The sequence below is a fragment of the Littorina saxatilis genome, linkage group LG10, assembly GCF_037325665.1.
Source record: "Littorina saxatilis isolate snail1 linkage group LG10, US_GU_Lsax_2.0, whole genome shotgun sequence".
In the NCBI taxonomy this organism is placed as follows: domain Eukaryota; kingdom Metazoa; phylum Mollusca; class Gastropoda; order Littorinimorpha; family Littorinidae; genus Littorina; species Littorina saxatilis.
The window spans coordinates 19,503,852-19,523,120 of record NC_090254.1 but is presented as its reverse complement, the minus strand read 5'-3'; the positions used below and the strand labels follow the sequence as shown (position 1 = coordinate 19,523,120).

The window sequence follows — 19,269 nt, the reverse complement described above, 5'->3', positions numbered from 1 at the left end:
AATGTTCTCAGTTTCGTCACAGAAATAGACACATAGTGGATTTCTGGCTAATTTTTTGTTCCCACCATTCAAACCTGGCATCGCAAACTCCACATTCACAGCAACTGCTGTCTTTAACTTCGCTGCTTAATCTGCCGCAACCTGCCATCTGTATTTTCATTTAAGAGTTGAATTTTAGATGAACCATCGCTGGTTGAGTTTTTGAGTCGATCAATATCACGTTTACTTGTTTTGAACCGGATAACAAACGTGACTTCCATCATTATCCACGACTAGAGAATGACCAATCAAATAATACATGTTCAAAGGTTGAAAGACATTCTTTCACATATGGAATATCAGCATGTGATACTCGCGTCTGTCAGGCTTTAGATGGTGAATGGAATAACGGACTAGACTTTGGTGATTCTGACGTTGTCAAAAAACATGAATTCCCTTTGAATACGTCGTTTGCATGGAAGAAGTACGACAAATTCAACGAAAAGTGGTTGTTGCTCAGCCTTGAAAACATCGATTTTCATAAATGTTCCAGAATGGTAGCATTCACTCACTTTGAAAATTATCATTTTATTGCAAGAAAGTGGATAAATTGATAAATGCTGAGAACCCCAAACACGTTTTTGACAGGTTTTCGAGCACACTTACCTTAGGAACGATGTCTCTGTGGAGAAACTAACCCACTGCATTGTTCGCTTCTACACGTTTCGTACCACATGTGACGCACCTTCTTAGAAACGATGTCTCCGTGGAGAATTTAACCGCACTGCATTGTTCGCTTCCACACGTTCCGTACCACATGTGACCCACGTTCTTAGGAACGATGTCTCCGTGGAGAAACTAACCGCACTGCATTGTTCGCTTCCACACGTTTTGTACCACATGTGACCCACCTTCTTAGGAACGATGTCTCTGTGGAGAAACTAACCGCACTGCATTGTTCGCTTCCACACGTTTTGTACCACATGTGACCCACGTTCTTAGGAACGATGTCTCCGTGGAGAAACTAACCGCACTGCATTGTTCGCTTCCACACGTTTCGTACCACATGTGACCCACCTTCTCAGGAACGATGTCTCCGTATCCTACAGTGGTCATGGTGGTGAGGGCGAACCACATGCCGTGCGGGATGGATTCGATGCATACACCGTCATCTATATAGTAGAGCGTGGTGGAGAAGAAGATGGTGAGGAAGCCCAGCAGCATGAACACCAGCATCAGCTCCTGGAAGCTGCACTTGAGCGTGAAGTAGATGAGCCGGAAGCCGGTTACCTTGGTTATGAAGCAACACACAACACGCAAAATTAATTCAACAACAAAATTGTGATTTGAGTAGGTTGGCGCAAAACAAGACCTCAACAAGTTTGCAAAAACAAATGCGACATTTAGGCAAACTATTCCAGTGATGCAAATATTACGCAACATTTTGCAATAATATAATATTTACCCTAAATTCTGCAATGATGCAATATTTAAGCCAGATTCGGCAGTGATGCAATATTGTCGGAACATATGTTGCAATGCTGCAATGTGTTTGCATCATTCTGCAATGAGCGCGACATATGGATTAGTATCTCAATCCAATTACCTTGGACATGGGGCGGACGAGGCGAAGGATCCTGAGGAGCTGTAGAATGTCAATGGCCTCAATGTGGCTTTCGTTGTCGACGACAATCATCTCCTCCGTTATTGTCTTGGCGATGCTGGACAGCACGGCCAGCCCGTCGGTCACGTTGATCAGGTCCATGAAAAAAGAGCGCAGGCTCGGGCAGAATAGGAATCTGATACAACAGAGGAGCCTTGTAAAACAAAGGCTAAGAGATCAATTCCTGCAGGAATGGAACACTGACGTGAATGCCAACAGCTTGTGTTTTAATTACAGAATGTATAAAAAGGATTTTTGTCTGGAAAGGTATTTGCTTTGTTTGCCTAGGAAATTCCAAGTTAAATTAGCAAAATTTAGAACAAGCAATCATAAGTTGCCAATACATCAGCACAGATTTTTTAATGCTCCTAGAAATGAAAGATTGTGTGATATGTGCGATAAAAATGAATTAGGTGATGAGTTTCACTATTTGTTCATTTGTACCGACGAAAGTATAGTGTCTGAAAGGAGAAAATTAATTAGTCCTTATTATCGATCTCACCCAAATTGTTTAAAATATGAACAGCTAATGAATTGTAAATCTAAGATAAAACTAATGAAGCTAGCAAGATTTGTAACCCACGTTATGATTTTAGTATGTTAGCGTTATATCTAGTTTCTTTATTGGTATGTATATAAATGTATGTAATACATGCTTTTGTTTTGTTTTGTGTTTTTACAAAAGATGCATGGCATAATGGTATTGCCAATTTATTTCGGCTGTATATTATCGTTGTCCGCTTAATGTATACATATTATCTGTCTGATCTCTTATCTGATTTTGTTAAACCTATTTTTCTGTTATTTTTGTTTGTATGTGTAGCCAAGTGGCGTACCCCGTCTCTTTGTGTGTGTTATCTCCTGCCCGACCCAGTTGCCTCCCCTGTCTATAGCTATTCCCTGTGTGTGTGTGCTATAGTCACATTGGGTTTACATTTAAATAATGCCCTTTGTGCTAGGAAATCCCTAACTTAAAATGGTGAGAAGCAGCAGAGTAACCTCTAACCATCAGTGCCTAAGGAGTGACTAAATAATACCTGGTTGTCTTTGTGCATTGTACTTTATTGTGTGTTTACTATCGTAGGGTAGACTCTTGACCGGATTCATTTCTAACCTAGGTGGTAAGATCCCATAACTTTCCCGGCTCCTTTTAGCTACTATTATGTATCAGCTTTGACACTGCTTGTAATCTAATGAGCCTTATCCGGTGTGCACTGCAGACAGGGCCCTCTTCACCCTTTAGCTAGTAGTATGTATCAGCTTTGACACTGCTTGTAATCTAATGAGCCTTATCCGGTGTGTGATGCAGACAGGGCCCTCTTCTCCCTTTAGCTAGTGTAACTGCTCGTAATATTTCCGGTGTGTGACACAGGGCTCTCTGCATCTTTAACGATCCCTTTCATTGGGCAGGCATTTTAAGTAGAACACCCCCCGTTGGCTTACACAGGGTAGCCTCCCTATTGGCTTATCGCCACAGGAAATCGGAAGTGACCACTGTGTTTAAAAGAGCGAGCATAGAGTAGAACAGACAATGCGATTTGTGATAGTGAGCTGTGCGGTGCTCCTATTGGGTTGTCGTGAACCGGTCTAGCGTGTAGTTTGGCGCGACGTTTGTAATCGGTCGACTTGTGGTTTTGAATTCGTGCTCTTGTGTTTCGCGACTAGCGTCAGCAGCAGTTTTGTGTTTCTTTTACCTGTGCTCACTGAGGAGAATCTGTAAGTAACTAAATAATTTATTCATTCCTTATGCTTTATTCTTATGTTTCATTTGATGCTATGATGTTTGCATGTATATGTACATTTTGCCGCTGATTTGGTCCCGGGCGATGTCCGACCGGTCTCGCGTCAGAGTTGATGACGCCATTTTGATCTATCGGAGAGATGTGTTTTCTAGATCAGTTCCTAATTACTTTCATGATTTGGCGCTGGAATTGAGCGTTAATAACTTTTAATATTTGATGATCAGTTATTCTAAAGTTGTTTTAGAGTCTTGTGAATTAATGACTCGTAAGAATCAAGTAAGGCAGACTCGTTCTCATACGTTTCGTTTTCGCTGAGAAAAAGCCTGTCTCGCAATATTTTATGTCGAGAAGACACATGTGTATCGTTGCGATTTTTTCCCCATTTCATCACATATGTGACCCTCCACCACGAAATGAGTCGCATGTCACCTCGCGCGGTTCTGCGCTAGGCTTGATATAAGTCCGGAGAGTGTATGGTAACAGCGTGAGGGTCACCTTAGTCACAGGCTTATAACTCAAACAGTTTTCGCTCTTTTCTAAAACGGGTCTCACCACTGATAGAGCATAAAAACCTCTTTAGGAAAATGTAAAAATATGAAAATCATACAAAGGTGACATGCGACTCATTCCGTGGTGGAGGGTCACATATTATTTCTGGAGATCAGTAAAGTCTGAGCAGTAGTCGGTTAAAAGTCCAAAGTTAAGCCCTCAGTGCCATTGGCCCGTAAAGCTACCTATTTACGATTTAGGCGCAGAAACCACTACAATTGATGAACGGGAATTATGGTTGACACATATATTTTGGGTAATGAACTCGTATCATGAGTTTGATGAATTCAGGCATGAGAATGATAGAGATCTTCTGAGTTAAGATCTCAGACAATAGGAAGGTACTGTCTACAGGCGGATGCACATTTTTAACTATTAATTCCCATGTTGCACTTTAAAGGCGGTTGCCTGCAGAAGAACTTTGCGACTGATTTAAACCTAACATTTTGTGCAGTCGCATAGATGCAAAACAGACTTTTAATCTAAAGCGTTATGATTTAGTCGCGCTTCCCTGTAAAGTAATAGACTGTTGTCTAACGCTTCATTTTGAAGCATGGGAGCTTGCGCTTACCCCATGCCTGAGTTATCTTTCTTATTCTTGTCGTTATTATTCAACTCGATGAAGATGTGTCTTCATGGCGATGAACACGCTTAATAATAACAATTATTTTGCAGTTGCGGTTCATGCAGTTGGTTAATTTATGTAAAGCATTTTCCTACGCAAGGCTTAGGCCTAAGGGAAGATGTTGGTTACTTCCCTTGACATTAGCTGTTGTGGAGTTGTTTAACTCACTGTGGATTCTCTTTCAGAGAATGCTGTGTCTGCAGGATTTTGGCTGTATTGTTACTTGTCTATATTTGTCATGATTATTTTGACAAATGATACAGTCATACATTCATTGGTTTATGCTTTGTATTATGTCATGTATGACTTAGAAGGCATGTTGTTTATAATTGTATTTTCTTTTCTTTTTAGTGCCTTCTTCTTTACACTGCTTTCTGGTTGCTACCAACCCCCCGCGGGTTAGGGGGAGTCCCATATTGGTTGGGACTAGAAAGAATTTACCCGATGCTACCCAGCATGTCGTAAGAGGCGACCAACGGTTCTGTTTCTTCTCTTCTTTTGTCTTATTTCTGCCTTACCAGTCCTTTCACCTATATTTCCTTCCAAGAAAACTCTCCATACTATTCCCTGCAGTTTTCCAATTCTTTTCTTGTTGTCTTATTTCTACCTGACTGGATCCATCACTTTTATTTCACTTACCAAAAGTCTTCTTTTCCACATCCTTATTTCTCTGCACCCCGCATGTCGTATGAGGCGACTAACGGATTCTGTTTCTCCTTTTACCCTTGTTAAGTGGTTCTTGTATAGAATATAGTCAATGTTTGTAAAGATTTTAGTCAAGCAGTATGTAAGAAATGTTTAGTCCTTTGTACTGGAAACTTGCATTCTCCCAGTAAGGTCATATATTGTACTACGTTGCAAGCCCCTGGAGCAATTTTTTGATTAGTGCTTTTGTGAACAAGAAACACTTAACAAGTGGCTCTATCCCATCTCCCCTCCCCCCCCTTTCCCCTATCCCATCTCCCCCCTTTCCCTCGTCGCGATATAACCTTTGTGGTTGAAAACGACGTTAAACACCAAATAAAGAAAGAAAGAAAGAAATGGTTGCTACCAGAATAATATTGCCTTTTTAATTATACTGCTTTCTGGTTGATACCAGAACTCATAGTTTATATTTCTGGTTGCTACCAGAATAATATTGCCTTTTAATTATACCGCTTTCTGGTTGATACCAGAACTCATAGTTATATTTCTGGTTGCTACCAGAATAATATTGCCTTTTAATTATACTGCTTTCTGGTTGCTACCAGAATAATATTGCCTTTTTAATTATACTGCTTTCTGGTTGATACCAGAAGTCATAGTTTCTATTTCTGGCATATATTGTTTCTGGTCTTACCTACATATATTGTGTCTGGTTCTATTATTGTTTCTAGCTGGTACTGGTAAATACCAGGATTCATAATTTCTAGTTCTGGTCTATATTAGAGTTCTGTTCATTGTTTCTAAATTAGAACTTATAACGTTGTCTCTGGTTGCTACCAGATTTAGCTAAACTGTTTTGGAATATTTCTGATTTGGTTAAGCTACCTGAGTGGTTATTTTTAGTTAAGTTTACTTCAATAAAAGATAGGTTAAAGCAACCTCTGTCTTTGGTGTCTTAATTGTATGCTCCTCTGCCTGTGCTATATATCCTTGTCCTTACACCCGACCTTCCCACATATGTATGGAAGTGTATATTGCCAATTTATTTTGGTTGTATAGTATTGTTGTATTTGTCCGCTCAATTTGTATACATATATTAACTGTCTGATTTGTTACCTTTTTTTGTTAAAGTTATATCTTTGTTTCAAAGCCCTCTGGGCCCAAAACAATAAAATACTTGACTTGACTTGACTTGACTTTGTTTGAAGCTATGTTGCCTGTGGTTGTTGCTGTTCGGGCCTTGGGTCTTCAAGAATCAAGTCGTTTTCAATTACAAACAAGAAGAGCAAATGCTTGTACGACTCACCTTCGTCTTACATAATATGAATCAGAAGCAAATTAGCAGTCGCTCTAGCCTCCACAGACGTTAAAAAAAACTTCCTACGTATCCACTCCACAAGGTACTTAAAGGCTGTCATATACGTAGCGTTCATTAATTAATTCATATTGTTTACATGTGCCAATAATGTTATAAAACTGCACCAAAGCGGATATATTAATAACGATTGGCTGTAGCTTTCGAACACAGAAAAAATTATTTCAGTTTTGCAAAGTGGTGTTGATAGTGTCGAATGTAAACAGAACAGTCTCAAAGTGAAAGTGGATGTTTTCCGGAAATTGCGAAGTTAACAACAATACAGAAAAGCGCGCTTTCCTGCTTAGCACAATACGCTACCGCGCTGATTCGGCGTGTCAATATCACTACGTTTTGCACGTGGAAGGTGAGCGATTTCCTGCACGCGGGGATTGACGAAGCTGTATTGTGTTGACGGTCTAAAAATAGCCCAAGTCCTGGAGAACTGTTGCTAAACATAGCAATAAAGAATTAATTATTTATCGTAATTGGTAAGGACTTCAAACCTAAAACTTTGCAGGAAGCTTAATTGATACATCCCCGCAACGATGGGAAAAGCCCTGGAAGTAATTAAACTAATTAAATAGGACTATATGTCAGCCTTTAACATTTGACCGGGATGAGCAAGACTTGTGTAAAGTTTCAAATTGCAAAGCTCTAGTTTCCAAAACATTCCAGAAAAATGAAAAAATAAATCCTTTCTTTATATCCGAACTTGACCGCACTGTGAACTTGAAATTTGACGAGGTTCCACCAGATCATATCTAGAGGCATCAAAACAAGTTCAAATAAATCTACGAAGGTCAACTGAACAGTACCGGGCCCGACTGCGAAGTAGATGACTTACAGGACTAGAACAAGTTTAAATTTCAATATTCCGCCTGTGCCTAAGAGACTTATGTCCGCTGCTGAAGAAGCTTTTGTATCGCAACCGTACGAAGTCTTCAAAGGCAGTAATGGCGTCATTGTCCGTTACGCGTTTCGTAGTGCTCACCCCTGAGGTACAGCTTCATGTTTGCAAACGTATGATAGTTTGAGGGTGCCAATTCTGGCTATACAGTGGATGGTTAACCATCTCCAAGCTGCGTTCATGATTTGTTGCCATGAAAACCAAGTACTTTCGGGCAGGGGCGTTTTTTTTAACGGAATAACACCCCTTTGCGGAGCGTTTCTAAGATAAGAACCTTTCTTAATTCATGTTAAGTTTTGAATGTCTAAGTCAATTCATTCCTGGTCGTGCCCGGTAGTTCTCAGTTGGTCCTCGTATCTTTGAGACTCATAGGGCAGTTTCGAATGGTCAAGGTTAAGACATCTCATGGTTATTTACGTTCTGACTCTCAAAAACATCCAAATAACCCAGGTCTCAAAGTTACCGTGCTTGACACGTCAAGGTGCACAGAGCGCCCAGGGCTTTCAGTCATGCCGCAGGCATCGATTTATTTGGTATTATACCAAGTTTCATTGACCTTTTTGCAAGGAGTCAAAAACTGCAATTTTTTTCTAGAATTAATGTTCATCTTTTTCCGGGCAGGACAGCAAGGTCCTCGATTAGTCTCACATCAGGTCCCGCACGTGAACTAATGACGTCAAAAGCCTACATGGCTCTCGGCGAGAGGGAGAATTCTTCCTATTTTGGGTGCTTTACGTCAAGACATTGTGTTTTATTACGTAAGACAAGTGTAAATGATGGTATGTGGATACATTTTGGTATACCGCACACGGCCTTTAGCCCCAGAACGTGATCACGGGAAATGTTAATATTATTTTGGCGGGAGATGCAAACCGACAAACCGCATAGAATTTCGTTTGGCTGACAACACCAAAGGTATGTGGAGTCATCTGTGAGATAGTTGTGTAAAGCTTTTGACTGTGTATACTGTAATCTATAATCTGTAAGACAAGAAAACAGTGAAGGTGTACAGCAATACAAAGCCCTGGGTCACGAAAGATATCAAAGATGTGCTGAATAAGAAGAAGAAAGCTTTTAGAGAAGGGAATTGTAACATGAGGGAGGTTCAGAGGGAGGTCCAGAGTTCGATAAGGAGGGGGAAGGAAGAGTTTAAGAGGAAGGTAGAGGGAAATTTCACGGGGAACAACATGAAGAAGGCATGGGAGGGGTTGAATGTCATGAGTGGCTACAAGGGGAAGAAGGGTGGGAGTAAGGAAAAAAGCAACGCTACGCAGTCAGATGCAAATGATCTCAACCAGTTTTATGCACGCTTCGATAAGCATGACTTCAGCGGGGAAAGGAAGGCAATGCGGGACAGGTTGACCAGTGATAGTGGGCTTACGGAAGGGGATTCCCCAATAGTGGTGACGGAAGAAGAGGTGGAGAGGGGGCTGAAGAATGTTAATACTAGCAAGGCGGGGGGACCAGATGGGATGATTTTAAAGTTTTAAAACTATGTGCAGAGCAACTTAGTTATATTTTTTCAGTCATTTTTAACATGTCGCTTGGTGCTAGCAGGGTACCGGCCCTATGGAAAACTTCATGCATTGTTCCTGTGCCAAAGAAAAAGACTGTGATACCCATGAATGACCTGAGACCTGTGGCACTTACTTCTGTTTGTATGAAAGTCTTTGAGAGAGTTGTTTTGTTCAAACTGAGTGATTGTGTGAAAGATTTTATTGATCCATGTCAGTTTGCATACAGGAAAAACAGGAGTGTTGATGATGCTGTGTTGAATGTTTTAAACAAGATCTACTCTCATTTAGAAAAGCCTGGCTCTTATATTCGCTTGATGTTCTTTGATTTTTCCAGCGCTTTTAATACTATACTGCCTCATTTAATGGCGGAGAAGCTTTTTAGCATGAATGTCCCAGCAGCCACCATCCTCTGGGTTATGGACTACCTGACAAACAGGCCACAGTATGTTAGGGTGGGGGGGCAATCAGTTTCAGACACAATCTGCACAAACACAGGGGCACCACAAGGCACAGTACTCTCACCTTTTCTTTTTTCTCTCTACACAGCAGATTTTAGAAGTTCTAGTGACTCCTGCCCCATAACCAAGTTTGCTGACGACACTGGACTGACCGGACTGCTGACTGATGACGACGACTCTGACTACAGGCAGGAGGTAGATAGGTTTGTGGGGTGGTGTGAAAACAACTATTTAGAGCTTAATATGGGGAAGACAAAGGAAATGATAATGGACAACAGGAGGGGGGAACATGTACACAGGGAGATAGTGATCAAGGGGGAGGTCGTAGAGAAGGTAGAGCAGTATAAGTATTTGGGGGTGATTATAGACAATAAGTTGACATGGAAACCAAACTCTGATGCCCTTGTGAAGAAACTCCACTCTCGCCTGTACTTTTTGAGAAAACTCAGGTCTTTTAACATCAGACAAGAAATCCTTCAGATGTTTTACACTTCAACGTGCAATAGTGTGTTGTACTTTGGCTCCGTGTGTTGGGGTGGCAACATCAACAAGCAAGACAGGGATAGATTAGATAAATTCATCAGGAAAGCAAGTGGAGTGGTTGGGAGGAAGCAGGACAATTTCACATCAACACATGAACGACGACTGACTGACAAGGTACAGAAGATTTTGGCTGACGACTCGCACCCACTCAGACCGGAATTTGACAGTAGACGGACAGACAGGAGCAACAGATTCAGACAACCAACCGCAAGATCCACACGCTACAGAAATTCGTTCATTTATCTGCAATTCACATCTTCAATTCTCAGGTGGGGCGGTAGATGCTGGTGTTGTCGCTCTGATGCACGGGGTCAGTGTTCTGTATTGTTTCAGTATTGTTGATTTTGTTTTGCATGATTATATACTCTTATTCTACTCTCTTAGACAATATGTGATAACCGGCAAGGTGCTGACTTTCGTTTGTGCATTGTTGATGGTGAATGCATGTTAATTTATTTTTAATATACTTTCTTATGTGATAACCAATGTGCTGTATTTTCTCAGTGTTGCTGATGTTATACGCTTGGTACATATATTTACTCATTTTCCTTAAATAACATGTGATAACATTACTTCATAGCTAAGCACATGATTTTACCTATGGCACAACACAAATCTCTAGCCTCCCTCTCTGAGATGCGTTTGAAGACAGACTGTTAAAAGAGAATAAATGTATGTACATAATTATGATAGAATATTGATGTATGAATTGAAGAAATGTATAAGAACACAAGAATGTATGAATGACAAAGAACAAATGTTTATTTTTGAATGTTTTATGTATGTTATTATTACGGACACAAAAGCTCAGCAATGCAATTTCTCTTTTAGAGATTAATAAAGTTATTGTATTGTATTGTATTGTAAAAAGAAAAATCGTTGCTTCAGCAACGCTGTGACTTTCACTGCAGTTTTAACACCTGGACTGAAAACACTTCCAGTGATGCTGCGAAGGCCAGTTTCGTTTTAAAGCAAACCGATCTCGTTGATTCAAACAGAAGGTTGCCTGAGAAAATGTAAGCTTTATGCCCTTACGGCAAAGCCATTAGGGACATTTGAGACGGGAAAACCCCGCTTTGTGATGCGGATGCCTGAATGTATATATACCTGAGCAAGTAGTCAAAGTAGAGGTAGCCATTGCAAGCGTGACTGATAAAGTGTAAGTCTACGTTGATCGTGACCTTTTCCTCATCAAAGACTGGCTTGTGTTCTATGTGGTTGAACATGTCCAAGGTGCCAGCAGCGATAGTGACAAATGAGGCCAGGATGACGAAGCACATTGTGTAGAAATAGATCTGCAAGGAAAGGACCCGTTTACGTTTCAAAACTTGATATAATTAAAGGAAATCAAACTCGTTGCTGCAAGAACATTTTTAAAACATAAACTACCCTACCTACAGTTTCAGAATGGTTTTGGTTGTAAAGGAACTGTTCAAATGATATCTTGAGCTTTTTAGTTCTGTTGTGTAGACCGTTTCCTCAGTCCCCATTCCTCTCCCCTCAGACATCCCCGATTTTTCAAGACACGTTGATTCAAGGGAGTAACGTACGCAATGGCGATTCTGTATCCACGAATTGCAGCAGGGCTGGGGACTTTGTGCATGGTGGCCAATATAATAAATCGCAGCTATCCCATTTAGGGGGAAACAAAAACTTCCGGTTTAAGCGAAGATTTAGACAAGAAAAGCAAATGCTTTCACGGCTCGCCTTCGTCATTTCCCATTACAGTGGAATCTCCCTTTACAGACCTCCCCCCCCCCCCCCCCAAAAAAAAAAAAAGAAGAAAAAAAAGAAAGAAGACGTACTCCCTCCCCTTTAAGACCCCCCACCCTCCCAACCAGATAGAAGACTCTCTCCCTTCTTACCCCCCCCCCCTCCCCCAACCATTCTACCCAATAGGAGACTCCCTCCCTTTTAAGACCCCCATCCCCCGATTATACCATCCGCCCTTTCATGACCCAGTTTTCTCAAATGTTCTATTCATAAACTCTGAAATTTTACCCCCATTTTAAGACTTTTTTCAAGACATGATTTTCTCAGATTTTGTTTAGGTCTTAAAAGGAGGATTATACTGCAATATTGCCCCCCCCCCCCCCCCCACACACACACACTCACACACAATTTAAATAAATAAACAAGAAGGGCAAAGCCCATACGACTCACATGCTTGACCTTGACCTTTACATGACCTTGACCTCAAGGTCAAATAACTAAACCTAGCAATGACATCATATATATCATATATAGGTGAGGTATTAAATCTCAAAAACTTCAGAGAAAATGCGAAAATGTGAAAAATGGTCGTTTTTAAGACAACAATTACGGCCCCTGTGACCTTGAACTTGAAGTGAGGTCTAGTTGCCGCACATGTTTTTTGAGATCTTGTAACCATACACCATCAGGCCACATCAGGTGTTGATAGACTTAATAGTGTCCAAGAAAATCCAACGTTAAAGTTTTCCGGACGGACGGACGGACGCCGGGACGGACGCCGGGACGGACGGACGGACGGACGGACGACTCGGGTGAGTACATAGACTCACTTTTGCTTCGCATGTGAGTCAAAAAGTGCTGTTCCAGCTTCACAAAATACTCTTCAAGTAGACATTCACGTCTGACTAATTGACACAAACTTGATCCTAATGTCACCTGTATCAATATATTCAGTTATCGAACCCTGAGAATATCCCATATAATGGTATATATACAAACTTTGGCCACCCCGACCCCCTTCCCACCAGCATCTCAGGCCTCTAACACCCCAATCACACACAGACGCCGCTTCTACTACGTTGTAAAATTGTCCGAGAGCGTGGCCAATCGTGGGCCAAATGTGGGAGGATCTCCATGAGCGTGGTTTGATCGGGGTGGGGTCGGGAAGCTGCACGCTCTCCCCACGCTTGCACAAAAGCCGGGTCGTGGCCTACAGAAAACGTGGCAAAGTCTTATTAAGAACGTAGTGGGAACGCCATTATCGTCCAAGCAGCGTGGTAGCATCGTGGTGAGAATCTCTGTGGTTGTGATAAAACCACTATCAGGTCCGTTCATTTTCGAAGGTGGGGTGTACTCGCCGTCGAAATCCAGCACATGGCAAATAAAATTTTAAAAAACTACATCAAGACTATACTGCGCCACGACCCGGCCACATTTGTTTTGTGCAGTTCCACGGTGTGTCAACTGATTCCGTTCATACACCGGATGTTTCCGTTCATCCGCAGGATGTTTCCGTTCATACAGCTTCATTTTTGGCACTTGCTTGGGGAAAAAACGTGGCGGTAAGTCGTGTGGGCAGCGCGCTTTTGTGATATTGCAAGAATAAGGTAGCTAATTGGTTGGGCTATGTGTACGATAAGTACCAAGGTGCTAGTAATCCTCATGATAACACACGCGGCAGAATAGCCTGATTTTGTTTTTACAGTTTCTTGTTTTTCTCGCTCTGTTATCGAATCTGACCCCTGATTTACACATGATCACCAAAACCATTGCCTGTTACGACATTTCGCTTGAACAGAGCTTATAGAAACCCATGGCTTTTGTACAATTACTTGTCTTTTGAAAACATGCAGATTCCGTTCATACGCCATGTTTCCGTTCGTACAAAAGTGCATGTTTCCGTTCGTACGAACAGCGTTTCCGTTCGTACACATTCGTTAGATCAGAGTGAAACAGGCCCCCACCACAAGTTCTGTGTGTTTCAATGGTCGTCAGATAGCACAAAGTACGAATGCGACGTGTGATATTGGACCTATGTGAGCCAAAAGATGAATTGAATTTGCAAAAAGCAGTTATGTGTCCGTTCGTACTGATTTTGACGTAAACATGTGTCCGTTCGTACCACTTTCATCAAATTGTTTCCGTCCCAACGCTTTTCAGTAATGTGTTCGGTGACGGATCTTTCTGGGTGTTTTGATAAGAACGAAGATTGATTTATGCAGTTTTGCTTGCTTTGCAGCACTACAACTAAGACTGAAATAAGTGACATGTACATTTGTATTTACTCATATCGTGCCATTTGCTTCACCTGTGATAATCATGAACAGAATTTAGACAAATCAAGAAAAACATTATTCAGGCTCTATCAGTCCTTTTTACATTTAGTCACGTTTTGACTAAATGTTTTAACATAGATGGGGAATCGAAATGAGGGTCGTGTATGGTGTATGTGTGTGTGTGTGTGTGTGTGTGTGTGTGTGTGTGTGTGAATCAGTTGCAATATCACAAAAGCGCGCTGCCCACACGACTTATCGCCACGTTTTTTCCCCCAAGCAAGTGCAGAAAATGAGGCTGTATGAACGGAAACATCCTGCGGACGAACGGGAACATCCCGTGTATGAACGGAATCAGTTGACACACAGTGAGTTCAAAATAAGCGTAGGGAGAGAGTGTAGCTTCCCGATCTAGCAGGTCCCACCCCGACCAAACCACGCTCATGTAGATCCTCCCACGTTTGGCCCACAATTGGCCACGTTCTGGATTTTGACGGCAATATGCCCCGATTTAATATCTTTTTCAGATCGGCGTGATCGGCATGGTCGTTGTAAGGGCGTAGCGCTGTGCGACAGGGGCTCTTACTCAAAAGACCTAAAATTTGAAAAAAGAGTGACTTTTATTTTACAAGCACCATAATTTTCTTGACCAAATTAAGTTTTGGCTGGCAAGGACAAAATCTGTGTACTCAGACACTTGCGTGATCCACGCCGTGGATCGTGTAACTCTGCATTTGCGCCACCGCAACTTTTTCAGTGCATTACGCGGACGAAGTAGCACGCTGCAAGATAGGTCTCTCACAAAAAATGAAAATTTGTAGGACTTTCAGGCATCATCTAGATTCTTCATTAGTACATTTTAAAGAAGTATATACTCAAGGTCTAAGGTACGTGCTTTTTTAGTCGAAATGTCAGGTTTCAGCAGTTCTGAAGTCCGATTTCTGCTGGAATTGTAGCTGAAATTGCACAATTTGTCCCTTCCCTCGTAACTTCAACGAAACAGCACTAGTTGATGCATTCCCGTGATGATATCCTGTGAGCTAAACATGTCCTTTGTATTCTTGATGAATGCTGTTGCACAATTTTGTCTTTGGGTGACGCACGCGGCAAAAGAAAACACAAACAATTAGACTTCATGTTATACGCCACCGATGCTTGGTGTAATTCGCCACCGCAATTTCACGTCTTGGATGTTATTCGCCACCGCAACTGTCTAATGAATTGCATAATATGTTGAAGAGTTCAGTGATTCTGTCACTTCCAATTGAACATATTGATTTGACACGTACGCTCACATGGTGACAATCGTACAACACACACTCACCATGTGGTACGAAGGATTAAAGCTGCTATTAGGAAATCAGAATTTGGAAAAAAAAATTTTTAAATTTTTGCAGATGGGCGGAATTAATTTACAGTTTTGAAATGGTGGAGGAAAACAAACTGGTAGGACCCGGAAGAAAACCACTGACGACAAGCTTTTAATGCATAGCGTAAACCTAAATTCACTTTATGAACTGTCCCGGCAAGGGATTGAACCCGCGGCCAAGGAAATCAAGCGGATCATAGGGGCAGTACGCTATCCATCCTGCCATTCGTCGCCTTACACTAAGTAATGTTCAAACCATGCGGAACGTTTTTGTACATTCTTGTATGTGTAGTCAATCTTCCGAATGTAAATGAATGCATAAGAGAACATGAGGACAAACTTTTCATCAGCGTGCCTTCCTAAAAGTGAAATCTCATTGGTGAAAACGTTGGTCTTCATGTTCTGATGTGTCTTTATTTTGCTGCGTAATCTGTTCAGATCATGACTAGCAGTCATCGATGCATTTCCCACTTGTAAATATAGTATTTTTTCACTCTTACGGGTAAGCACTGTTATATTTCCTATTGATGTCATCATACCCTAAACCTCTTGAATCTCAGTCCCAGGGATTTTTTGGGGGGGGTCATATATATAAGCACATTCCAGTACATGTGGGTTATACACTCAAGTACAGATAAGCATACTTTTCATACAGAAGAAGAAGAAGAAGAAGAAGAAGAAGAAGAAGAAGAAGAAGAAGAAGAAGAAGAAATACTACAGTTTGATTTGTCAACTCATGGTGCCTTTAAATCCTTTGCATAGGCAACATCACGCCACGCCCCTGAGTTTAAAACTTGCAGCACTAAAGTTAAAATGCTCCTATCAATTGCTGTCAGTTTTGTGACAAAAATAAAGGTTTAAATGCCTCCACGATGTTGATGCGTTTGAAAATAACAATTTGCGTAGTGCGGTGGCGTATAACAACAAATGCGGTGGCGAGTTACATCTAACATTGAATTGATGCGGTGGCGAATTACAGAGAGTTGTTGACACTCTGTTTTTATCTGCTTCTTGCAAAGTATATATGGAACTATATACAGAGAAACTACACGTGGAGATTCATAAAACATTAAAGTTATCAGTGAACATGTCCAAGAATAACCAGTAATCTCTGTTTTGTTGCATTTGACGCAGAAACTGAAAATATGCCCAAAACATGGGGAAACGAGAAGAAAAACAGATCGTCACGATCACCAGGGCCATCAAAGCATCAAAAAATATATACAGAAATATAGCTAAGGATATAAGTTAGTGAAATGCAACACTTGAGAACATGCTGAGTGCCTAGCATTCTAACAATTTAATTTATCATTCGAGAGACCTACCTCGCAGCTTGCCTCTTCGTCGGCGTGAAGCGATAAAAAGTTGCGGTGGCGCAAATGCAGAGTTACACGATCCACGGCGTGTGATCTCATTTCTGACACTATAATTACGCCAATAGTCTAGCCAAGACTAAAATCACTGGACACTAAGCTGTGACCAAATTAAACGATGACATCATAGCTTGATGAGTTCAAGACATATATTCTTGATAGCTCAGTGGATATGTTCATGTTGTGACTCTAAAATGTGAGGAAAACATGCCAATTGTTGATCATGTCTGCAGATTATCCACACATACAATTGTGTGAAATTTTGGAGGCTTTTTTCCCATAATAACTGAGAAACACGTCGCGTAAGGCGAAAATACAATATTTAGTCAAGTAGCTGTCGAACTCACAGAATGAAACTGAACGCAATGCCATTTTTCAGCAAGACCGTATACTCGTAGCATCGTCAGTCGACCGCTCATGGCAAAGGCAGTGAAATTGACAAGAAGAGCCGGGTAGTTGTTGCGCTAAGAAGGATAGCACGCTTTGCTGTACCTGTCTTTGTTTTAACTTTCTGAGCGTGTTTTTAATCCAAACATATCATATCTATATGTTTTTGGAATCAGGAACCGACAAGGAATAAGATGAAAGTGTTTTCAAATTGATTTGGACAATTTAATTTTGATAATAATTTTTATATATTTAATTTTCAGAGCTTGTTTTTAATCCGAATATAACATATTTATATGTTTTTGGAATCAGCAAATGATGGAAAATAAGATAAACGTAAATTTGGATCGTTTTATAAATGTTTATTTTTTTTTACAATTTTCAGATTTTTAATGACCAAAGTCATTAATTAATTTTTAAGCCACCAAGCTGAAATGCAATACCGAAGTCCGGGCTTTGTCGAAGATTACTTGACCAAAATTTCAACCAATTTGGTTGAAAAATGAGGGCGTGACAGTGCCGCCTCAACTTTCACGAAAAGCCGGATATGACGTCATCAAAGACATTTATCAAAAAAATGAAAAAAACGTTCGGGGATTTCATACCCAGGAACTCTCATGTCAAATTTCATAAAGATCGGTCCAGTAGTTTAGTCTGAATCGCTCTACACACACACACACACACACACACACAGACACACACACGCACATACACCACGACCCTCGTTTCGATTCCCCCTCGATGTTAAAATATTTAGTCAAAACTTGACTAAATATAAAAACAAGTCGCGTAAGGCGAAAACACAACATTTAGTCAAGTAGCTGTCGAACACACAGAATGAAACTGAACGCAATGCCATTTTTCAGCAAGACCGTATACTCGTAGCATCGTCAGTCCACCGCTCATGGCAAAGGCAGTGAAATTGACAAGAAGTCTGGAGCCGGGTAGTTGTTGCGCAAAGAAGAATAGCACGCTTTTCTGTACCTCTCTTTGTTTTAACTTTCTGAGCGTGTTTTTAATCCAAACATATCATATCTATATGTTTTTGGAATCAGGAACCGACAAGGAATAAGATGAAAGTGTTTTTAAATTGATTTGGACAATTTAATTTTGATAATAATTTTTATATATTTAATTTTCAGAGCTTGTTTTTAATCCGAATATAACATATTTATATGTTTTTGGAATCAACAAATGATGGAGAAAAAGATAAACGTAAATTTGGATCGATTTATAAATTTTTATTTTTTTTTTACAATTTTCAGATTTTTAATGACCAAAGTCATTAATTAATTTTTAAGCCACCAAGCTGAAATGCAATACCGAAGTCCGGGCTTCGTCGAAGATTACTTGACTAAAATTTCAACCAATTTGGTTGAAAAATGAGGGCGTGACAGGACCGCCTCAACTTTCACGAAAAGCCGGATATGACGTCATCAAAGACATATATAAAAAAAATGAAAAAAACGTATGGGGATTTCATACCCAGGAACTCTCATGTCAAATTTCATAAAGATCGGTCCAGTAGTTTAGTCTGAATCGCTCTACACACAGACACACACACACACACACACGCACACACGCACACACACACGCACATACACCACGACCCTCGTTTCGATTCCCCCTCGATGTTAAAATATTTAGTCAAAACTTGACTAAATATAAAAACAAGTCGCGTAAGGCGAAAACACAACATTTAGTCAAGTAGCTGTCGAACACACAGAATGAAACTGAACGCAATGCCATTTTTCAGCAAGACTGTATACTCGTAGCATCGTCAGTCCACCGCTAATGGCAAAGGCAGTGAAATTGACAAGAAGAGCTGGGTAGTAGTTGCGCTAAGAAGGATAGCACGCTTTTCTGTACCTCTCTTTGTTTTAACTTTCTGAGCGTGTTTTTAATCCAAACATATCATATCTATATGTTTTTGGAATCAGGAACCGACAAGGAATAAGATGAAAGTGTTTTTAAATTGATTTCGACAATTTAATTTTGATAATAATTTTTATATATTTAATTTTCAGAGCTTGTTTTTAATCCAAATATAACATATTTATATGTTTTTGGAATCAAAAAATGATGGGGAATAAGATTAACGTAAATTTGGATCGTTTTATAAATGTTTATTTTTTTTTACAATTTTCAGATTTTTAATGACCAAAGTCA

General features: G+C 40.5%; 1 protein-coding gene across 1 annotated transcript in view; it reads right to left on the bottom strand.

Moving 5' to 3' along the window:
* Window positions 1-68: 68 nt before the first annotated feature.
* LOC138977797 (potassium voltage-gated channel protein Shaw-like) overlaps window positions 69-19,269 on the bottom strand; it is a 32,196-nt gene continuing 12,995 nt past the window's right edge. The window contains exons 5-8 of the mRNA XM_070350403.1: window positions 11,093-11,280; window positions 1,586-1,778; window positions 1,057-1,269; window positions 69-74 (exon numbers count right to left, since the gene is read on the bottom strand). Of these exons, the coding sequence (XP_070206504.1) occupies window positions 69-74; window positions 1,057-1,269; window positions 1,586-1,778; window positions 11,093-11,280 (600 nt within the window). The remainder of the gene's footprint in view (window positions 75-1,056; window positions 1,270-1,585; window positions 1,779-11,092; window positions 11,281-19,269) is intronic.